The sequence below is a fragment of the Ovis aries genome, chromosome 1, assembly GCF_016772045.2.
Source record: "Ovis aries strain OAR_USU_Benz2616 breed Rambouillet chromosome 1, ARS-UI_Ramb_v3.0, whole genome shotgun sequence".
NCBI classification, from domain to species: Eukaryota; Metazoa; Chordata; class Mammalia; order Artiodactyla; family Bovidae; genus Ovis; species Ovis aries.
Genome location: NC_056054.1, coordinates 18,043,689 through 18,052,423, shown reverse-complemented (window position 1 = coordinate 18,052,423; position 8,735 = coordinate 18,043,689). Strand labels below are relative to the sequence as shown.

Genomic DNA, 8,735 nt, shown 5'->3' with positions numbered 1-8,735 from the left:
TTCTTTTCTGTATATTTCAGCCTATAAGGTGTTTTCCTGAGCCAAAGTCTAAACCCCGTGGTGTGCTCTATCTGATTGTCTTCTACACAGCACATAAACACGCTTAAGCCTCTTCCCATTAAAAACAACCCTTAGGGGAGCAGTGGATTGCCCTGAGCCCAGCAAAATGGAGCTTGAGGCCATGAGTGGACATACCAGTCCAGTGAACCCAGCTATCTTTCCCCATATGACTGTGGTGCTGTTGGCCGTTGACATGTTCTTCACCTCTTGGTTCTTTGTTTATAAGGTCACCTCCACCAAATACACTTGGGATATCTACAAAGAGCTCCTCATCTCTTTGGTGGCCTCACTCTTCATGGGCTTTGGAGTCCTCTGCCTGCTGCTCTGGGTCAGTGTCTTATGTCTGAGCTCCCAAGGGTTCCAACCAAGGGTCTTCACTGAGTCCTTCCTTTGGTAAATTAATTTTTGGATTTTGTTTCTACTTTGCTAGAAGTGTCCTACCTGCTGCTCACAGTAAAGGCATATATGTGAAAAAATAAAATCAAAACCTTTAGAATCAATCTGGAGGTGAGAGTCAGGCACTGATATTTTTAAAACTCTCCAGATGATTCTGGTGTGCAGCCAGGGCTAAAAAAGATAAACAGCTAAATCCAGACTTCGTACCAGGCCATACAGAGCTCTTCATGACTGACTCCTATATGCCCTCTGGACTGGAGACTCCCCAGAACTCCCCACGCCAGCCATATCTTCTGCTTTAATACCTTCGCACACATGCTTCCATCTGCCTGAAGATGTTTCCCTGTCTTCTTTAACACTCAGCTTTGGTGTCATTTCTGTGAAGCCTTCAAGAACTAACCCCCACCATGGGGTAAGGTGCCCCCCCTGCTGCTCTCTTAACCCTCTCGGTTTAACTCACCACTTGCTATTGTAACTGTTAATTTATCTATCTGTCTTCTTTTCTAGACTGTAAATATTTTTCAGGAACCCCAGTGCCTTGGAGATGCCATTTGGTAGGACCTGGGTTGGTGGTCTATATCAGATATTTGAAGGTGCTTTCTCCTAGGACTAGGACTGGAACTGAAGGACATGGGCATGTTCATGTAGTCAGTGGGCATTTACTGAGGGCTCGCTGTGGTCATTCATTAATACCAGAGTGGTCCAGGTGACTAATGGATAGTTGAAGATCTCTCTCTCTACCAGGTGGCGCAGTGGTAAAGAATCCTCCTGCCAAGGCAAGAGATGCGGGTCTGACTCCTGGGTTGGGAAGATTGCCTGGGTTGGGAAGATCCCCTGGAGTAGGAAAGGGCAGCCCACTCGTTTTTTGTCTGGAAAGTTCCATGGACAGAGGAGCCTGGCGAGTGACAGTCCATGGGGTTGGAAGGAGTTGGACAGAATTGAGCACAGCACCCACACACACATCTCTACCATATTTAACCTCAGGAACTGTTTCATCATTTATAAGTCTGCTTTGTTTGTCTCTAGATGGACACTTAGTTCAAGCCTCTCAATAGTGCTCTCCAAACAGTGCTTTGCACAGTTTATTCAGGAAGTATTTGTTGAATGAATGCTCATTAATCGACATACAAGAATATACCTTCTTGCTTCACCCCTTGGCTATGAAATGTCGAGGAAGAAACAGTGCTGAATCCTTTACCTGGGTCATCTCCTTTAATCTTCACAATCCAATGAGACAGGTGCTGTGGAGGTTCAGCCACTTAACATAAGTCATATAAGTACTAACTGGAGGTTTAAAATCAGGTCTTTGGAGTTAGGTGTGACCCCCAGGCCTACTGAAGTATACCTAACACAATAAATATTTATTGACTCAACTGATACTGTCATCCCAAGGCAAGTAGAAAAGCTTTTGAATTCTTCCTGTCTTCCCTACTTGACTCTGGGTCCCTCAACCTCTCTTCCCCTTCTCACATTTCTCATTCACTCTAATACTCTGCAAACACTGTGGAGGGGAAGATGAGTCCAACACTGGTCAGATACTAGAGGTACAGAGACGACTAAAATATTGGTCCTTGCTGAGAAAAACCTACCGTGAGGGGGTATGCAGATAACTGTATTGCAGTGAGATTGTGAAAGCGAAGGGAGGGACTGCTTTATTGCCTGGAAAAGCTGCTTTTATCTTGAGTTAGGAGACAGGGCTTGGAGGTGTGGGGGTATATGAAAGATGCTGATATCCTTGGGGAACAGTTAAACTATAGCATGTGGCCCAGGAGAATGAGGGGAGGCTGAGGACCAGATCAGATAGGCCTTCAGGTACAATGCTAATTAGTCTGAGCCTTTTGAATAGCTGAATTTTTTTTTGCCATTTCCTTTCAAGGGTAGGTACTCGTAGGTACTCTCTGAGCTGGATCAGAACTATACTTTGGCTCTGACCTCTTAACTCTAACACTAAACTTCCACATAGCTTGTTGTTGTTTAGTGGCTAAATGTCTGACTCTTGCGACCCCATGCACTGTAGCCCACCAGGCTTCTCTGTGCATGGGATTTCCCAGGCAGGAATACTGGAGTGGGTTGCCATTTCCTTCTCCAGGAGATCTTTCCTAACCAAGGATTGAACCCAAATCTCCTTCATTGGCAGGCAGGTTCTTTACTGCTGCAGCACCACCGGGGAAGCCCCTCCACAAAGATACATTCCACTGCTGATGAACACATTGTTTCTTCCAAACCGACACCTCCTCTGAATTCCACATGTACATCATGCAGTCCTGTGCAGTCACTGGATCACTGCACGCATTAGCACTGTTACAGGAGCTGCTGGAGATACAGATTTCATTTTGCTGAAACCTAGTCCTCAACCCCAGTGGTTCTGTAGAGTTGGTGAGTGTATGGCATGAGGAGGGTGCAGGGAGCCAGAGAGACAACTAAGTGTGCAGAGTGAGCCTAGCTGTCTCAGGGAAACCTCCAGTGTCTATTTTTCCAAACCTGTCAACTTCCAGACCTTCTTGGGTGAGGGTGCTCTCTCACCTGCCCCCCCCACCCCAACTAGGTCCCCTCTCTCACTGGCTGCCAGTGTGAAGTGATTTGGCTAGACAGTGAACCCCCTGTGGGGACAGCATCTGCCTTGTTCATTGATGTGCCACCAGCAATTAACCCCATCCTGCACGTGGTAGGTGGTCAGTAACGTGGATATTTACTAACACAAGTCTGATTGTAGCCTCCTCAAAACTCTTTGGTTTCTCCTCTGCTTCCAGAATAAACCAAACTGCTCCATTTGGCCTTCAACATTCAGCCACAGCTGGCTTCACTTCCCCCTTTTCCTTTCACAACCTTGAAGAGGCCAGCATAGCCAGTGATTCATTAATTTCCCCTGCCCCAGGCTACTTGTATTCTCCCACCTCCGGTCCACACAATCGTCTCAACTCCTAAAGCTGGGCTCACCCAAGTTTATGGGCTGGTAAGGAAGGTCTCCCCACACAGCGGCTCCCTGGGCTGAGACCTTCCCGCCGACCGAGGCCACTCTCGGGCCACAGAGAGGCTGCCTGAACCCCACCCCTTGGGTCCCACTCTCTCTGAGGGGACGGCTGACCCTGGAACTTGCTCCAAGGTCCCAGGTGGGGTGGATCGGTTCCGAACAGAAGCTGTGTTGGTCGTGCTGGTGGACGAATCCCAGAGGGTCCAGAAGGTGGCCACGCAGGGGCTAAACATTAGGAAGGCGCAGGGTACAGCCTGGGCGGGCAAGGGCCCAGGGCCAGGCCGCGCGAGCTGACCGAGGCGGGAGGCGATGCGGCGGGAAGGGGTGGGGAGCCGGGGCTGGGCGCGCTTCCTGCCAGGGGCCCAGCGGCCCGCCCCTGCCTCCGCCCAGCGGGCCCAGCAGAGCCGGGGCTGGCCGGCCCCTCCTGCCTCGACCAGAGGCCCAATCAGCGGGCGCCCCCTACCCGGCCCGCCCTCTCCCCCTCTGGTGACAGAAAGTCGGCCCAGCAGATGAGGAAGTGGCAGGCAGGCTGGCCCTGGGGACTCCTCTCCAGCCCTGCTCCATCCCAGCCCTCCACGACTGCCCGCCTGGCCCCCACTGGTGAGTCGGGACCTCCCAGGGCGGGCTCGCCACGTGCCCAGGCCCCTGACCCGCTGGGCCACTCGGCCCGGCCTGGCCCTGCCCTGCCCAGGCTGTGGGCGAGGCTGTGCCTGTGGAGAGTGGGTGGGAGGTCCCAGCTCTCCGGGGCTGGGCCTCCCCAGCAGCCTCCCTCGTGCCTGGCCCCCATTTGCTTGAACCTGGGCCTTCCTCCACCACCTCTGACTCTGGCCCCTCTCTGTCTCTTACTCCTCCCTCCCCTTGGCGCCCTTTTGCACCCCCGCTGCTCCCTTTGCCTGTCTCCTTTTCCCTTCCATCCATCTTAAAGCAAGGAAGGACCAGACCGAGTTTCCCTACTGGGGACACACCCAGACTCTCCTGAAACTTGGGGAGAGGGCCTTCCAGAAGCCTGGAGCCACCCCTGACCTCCAGGGTGCCGGCGTGTGTGAGGTGGGGGAGGTGAACTTGGGGATGGTGGCAGAGAGAGACCGGGAGATAACAAGCTGGCAAGCTCCCATGGGTCGAGGAGGGGCTGTGTGTTAGAGCACATGCTTCTGGGCAGGCCCTACCCTGGAATAAGCAGCCAGCAAAACTCTGGGAATGAATGAATGATGACTGCCATCGGTGAAGAGAGTTGTGGGAGTGCATGACCCAGGGCAAGTCTGTGTCAGCACACGGTGTGGATGATGTTGGCTTCATTCACCTGCAGGTGGGCTGTGTGAGTTTATGTATGTGGCCGCGCTCATCTGAGACTCACGCCAGAGGAAACCTGCATGTGAGCACAAGCACTTGCACATGGTAATGCGGCTCCTGTGAAGGAGCGTGTGTGTTTCAGTGTGTTTGCCGGTGTGCGCGTAGCTAGGAGCAGGCCTGAGTATTAGAGACCGAGCATGTCAAAGTCCATGGAGACCTGTCCGGGTGGTGTGTCAGACAAGGGCAGTTGCAGCTGGCAGGAGGCAGGTGGGCCCTGCATGTGTGTGCTTGCCACTGGCCGGTTGTCGCAGGGGCGGAGGGAGAGCTGTGGCAGGGGCTGTGTATGGGAGGGCTGGGGGCCTGAACGAGGTGGCGCAGTTGTGGGTGGGCGTAGAGGTTGGGGGAGCATCTGTGAGATGTATGTGCAGCCCCCGTGACTGTCAGAAGTTGTGTTCTTTACGTAGTACCTGCAGGGTTGCTTCTCTGGGTGGAGGGAACCTGGCCAACCCAAGTGAAGGCAGCTCGCAGAGCACCTGCTGTGCTGGCTGTTTGGGGAGTGCCTTGCCCCTTGAGGGCTGTCTGTCTGGAGTCCCAGGCTCTCCTCTTGGCCAAGGCTTTTGTGTCCCTTCGAGCCCTCCCCCGACATTCCTTCAGGCTCCGAGAGGGAGACGGCCTAGTCAATTATGACCCCTCCTTGAGGGAGGGGAAGATTCCTGAGACCTCTCCCACTCCCCACCTCCTCACATGCCACTGGCTCCCGGCCCCTCCCTGGGAGAGAGGGGTGATGGTACCCATTCTGAAGTAGGACAGCCTGAGAATTTATGGCTCATTTAGAAGAGGATGCCCGGGTATGGATTTTCAGCAGTTCTCTTTGGGCTGAGGCTAGGCCTGGGGCTGGAGTCCAGGTTTTTGTCTCAAAACCAAGAGTTCATCTGACTGGTCTGGGGTGGCTGGGTGGGTGGTGAGTCCTGCGCTTTACTTGGCTTTCTCAATCCTGGTGGGTCCTCCAGGCACTGACCTGTGACCTGGACCCACCCTCCACCTCGGACGCTGTGCTGTGGGGGTGGGCAGAGGGCGGGGCTGCTGCCAGATCTAGTCAGACAGGTGGAGCCGCCAGGGCAGGAGTCTCAAAGAGCCAGGCTTCTGGAAAGGAAGGGTGAGAGGAGAGCATCTGAGACAGAGGAGAGGCTGCAGGTGAGAGCCCCAGGAGGGCAGAGGAGAGCCTGAGGGAGTGTCTCGGCAGGGGAGAGGAGGGAGGGACAGTTCCTGAGAGGACAGGAGGGACCATGCCGGGAGATGTGCATCCTGAAATGGGGCAAGAGAAATTGAAGGGGAGGACCTCTGGAGAGGTGAGAGACTGGTGAGGAAGGGAGAGGAGGTTCGTTCCAGAGACGAATTCCCTGGTGGTAGGAGGTAAGCCTCTCTGGAAGGAGACCAGAAATTGAGAGTCCTCTCGTGGAAGAAGAAGGGAGGGGAAGTCAGAAAGTCGAAATCCCTGGAGAGGAGCAGAGTGTAAGGAGAGGAGAGGAAGGTGTGGAGAGGAAGGGCAGAACAGCCCTTCCCAGGCATGCAGGCTGTGTGGGAAACAGATCCCCCACCCACCCCATCCCTGCCCCCCATGGCCACCTTCTCGCTCTGGTCCCCAGCAACTCCTTCCTCTCACTGCTCTGTCCTTTCTGTGGCAAGGTGTCTGGAACTGTCCTGTCTGGTCTGTGTCCTGTCTGTGGGTCAAGGGTGAAATTGGGGGGCGGGCGGTTGGGGGAACAGTCAGCCCTCTCTGACACCTCTCCTCCTGACCTCGCCAGAGCCCTTAGCCAGGATGGAGGCTGTTGTGAACCTGTACCAGGAGATGATGAAGCATGCAGGTGAGATGCTGTCTACTAGCCCTTCCTCCTTACAGACCCTTTGACCCTTTGTGACCTGACCTCATGTCTGCTGGGGACCATTTGGACTCTGTGACCCTTCCTTACTTTTTTTTACCCTTATTCATAGATCCCCGGCTCCAGGGCTACCCTCTGATGGGGTCCCCCCTGCTAATGACCTCCATCCTCCTGACCTATGTGTACTTCGTTCTCTCACTGGGACCTCGCATCATGGCCAACCGGAAGCCCTTCCAGCTCCGTGGCTTCATGGTTGTCTACAACTTCTCACTGGTGGCACTTTCTCTCTACATTGTCTATGAGGTAGGCCCCTGGGATGCCTCAGCTTTATTCCTCCAGGATAATGGGTGGGCCCTCAGGCTAGAGGAGGCATCTTCTTTCCAGAGAGGCTCAGCTCTGTTTCTCCATCTGCAGCAGGGGTGCCCAACCTCCAGGGCATGATTGGGGACCGCTGGTCTAGAGAACAAAAGAGATTTGGGGGAGGGAGGGCTGTCTGGCTCTCTAATCCACACTTCTTCATAGTTCCTGATGTCCGGCTGGCTAAGTTCCTACACCTGGCGCTGCGACCCAGTGGACTTTTCCAACAACCCGGAGGCACTGAGGGTAAGTGGTGCTGGAGGCCAGGCCCCAAACAACCACGGGTAAGAGCACTTTGGATGTGCCCTGTCTTATAGGCCCGTTTAGAGAGGCTCTTGGCAGTCCTAAGGATGTCCTGACTTCTTACAGATGGTTCGAGTGGCCTGGCTCTTCCTCTTCTCCAAGTTCATTGAGCTGATAGACACAGTGAGTAATTACGTGAGATTTGAGAATGTGTGGGGAGAAAGACGTGAGAGGCCTTGGCTTTGAAACCCCTTCCTCCCACACGTCTCTCAGGTGATCTTTGTTCTCCGGAAGAAAGATGGACAGGTGACCTTCCTACATGTCTTCCACCACTCAGTGCTTCCCTGGAGCTGGTGGTGGGGGGTAAAAATAGCCCCAGGTGAGTGGCGATGGCCGCTAGGGGAGGGACAGGTACTGGGGAGCAGAGGCTTGACTCTCCTGACCCTGTTGTCCACTCACAGGAGGAATGGCCTCTTTCCATGCCATGATAAACTCCTCAGTGCACGTCATCATGTACCTGTACTATGGATTGTCTGCCCTTGGGCCTGTGGCTCAGCCCTACCTTTGGTGGAAAAAGCACATGACAGCCATCCAGCTGGTGAGGGCCCCGAGCCTGACCCACAGTCATCCCCCCGACATTCTGGTTTGGACCCTACCTTTATCCAGTCTGCCTCACCTTTGCCTCCAGCCCTCCCCACTCACTGTCCTGTCCCCTTGCACTCCAGTCCTCTCTCCCTGTGCCCTCTGACCCATGCCTTTTGGTCCCAGATCCAGTTTGTCCTGGTCTCGCTGCACATCTCCCAGTACTACTTCCTGCCCAGTTGTAACTACCAGTACCCAGTCATCATCCACCTCATCTGGATGTACGGCACCATCTTCTTTGTGCTTTTCTCCAATTTCTGGTATCAGTCTTACACTAAAGGCAAGCGGCTGCCCCGTGTACTTCAGCAAAACGGAGTTCCAGGTACCACCAAAGTCAAGGCCAACTGAGAAACATGGGCTAGCTAGGTGCCCACCTAAGTGCCTCAGGACTGCACCTTAGGCAGCAGCTGTCATTGTCCTCCCCAGCTATACCTGTGACCAGGGTTTATGTGGTCAGGACTGAGCAGCAGACAGCTCTCTGCACCCCACAGCTGGTACACAGAGACCACCGCTTCCGTTCCTCCCTGACTTCTCCCGGCCAGCCCCAGGGATGTGGCCTCATTGCCCTCTGCCACTCCAGAGCCGGGGGCTGAAAGGGCTGGACACTTACTTCCCCCTCCCTGCCTTACACTTGGGAGAGGAGCACTCAGGGCTGGCCCCCACCAGGGTCTTGTGGCCTTTTTCCTCACACTGTAAGAGGTCAGCAATAATCTGTCACTGTGGACCCAGGCTCCTCCCTTCTCCACCCCACACTGAAGTAGGAGCTTCTTGGCCAAAGGTCAGGGTGGGTGGGGGGCCTGGGAATACAGCCTGTGGAGGCTGCTCACTCCTTTATGTCTTTATTAAAAGTGACAGAGGAAAGCACGGTGGCTGTGTGTGTACATGTGTCAATGGAA

At 54.3% G+C, this 8,735-nt stretch overlaps 2 protein-coding genes across 8 annotated transcripts; both read left to right on the top strand.

Annotated features, from left to right (window-relative positions):
• The first annotated feature begins 46 nt into the window (after nt 1–46).
• Nucleotides 47–571, top strand: LOC106990835 (transmembrane protein 258-like). The gene has a single exon (XM_042246965.2). It carries the CDS (start codon nt 167–169, stop codon nt 455–457), a length of 291 nt encoding a protein of 96 aa, XP_042102899.1. The 5' UTR covers nt 47–166; the 3' UTR covers nt 458–571.
• A 3,348-nt stretch (nt 572–3,919) lies between these two features.
• ELOVL1 (ELOVL fatty acid elongase 1) lies at nt 3,920–8,703 on the top strand. Of its 7 annotated transcripts, none has more exons than XM_012117796.4 (9): nt 3,920–4,027; nt 4,734–4,799; nt 6,523–6,582; nt 6,710–6,900; nt 7,120–7,200; nt 7,324–7,380; nt 7,471–7,576; nt 7,659–7,795; nt 7,966–8,703. In XM_012117796.4, the coding sequence occupies exons 3-9, from the start codon at nt 6,537–6,539 to the stop codon at nt 8,185–8,187; spliced, it is 840 nt and encodes a 279-aa protein (XP_011973186.1). In that variant the 5' UTR covers nt 3,920–4,027; nt 4,734–4,799; nt 6,523–6,536; the 3' UTR covers nt 8,188–8,703. The 7 variants fall into 7 exon arrangements, with proteins under 7 accessions (XP_011973186.1, XP_011973022.1, XP_004001926.1 ...); XM_012117632.4 differs by having other exon boundaries at nt 4,734–4,822; XM_042246960.2 differs by lacking the exon at nt 3,920–4,027 and adding an exon at nt 4,213–4,474.
• Nucleotides 8,704–8,735: the final 32 nt, after the last annotated feature.

Excerpts from the sequence above, each read along its gene's own strand:
- LOC106990835 (XM_042246965.2), top strand. The coding sequence starts at position 167 with ATGGAGCTTGAGGCCATGAGTGGACATACCAGTCCAGTGAACCCAGCT.
- ELOVL1 (XM_060399821.1), top strand. The coding sequence starts at position 3,937 with ATGAGGAAGTGGCAGGCAGGCTGGCCCTGGGGACTCCTCTCCAGCCCT. Across the intron at positions 4,028-6,522 it reads TGCCCGCCTGGCCCCCACTG|AGCCCTTAGCCAGGATGGAG; the intron begins GTGAGTCGGGAC and ends TGACCTCGCCAG. Across the intron at positions 7,381-7,470 it reads TCATTGAGCTGATAGACACA|GTGATCTTTGTTCTCCGGAA; the intron begins GTGAGTAATTAC and ends CACGTCTCTCAG.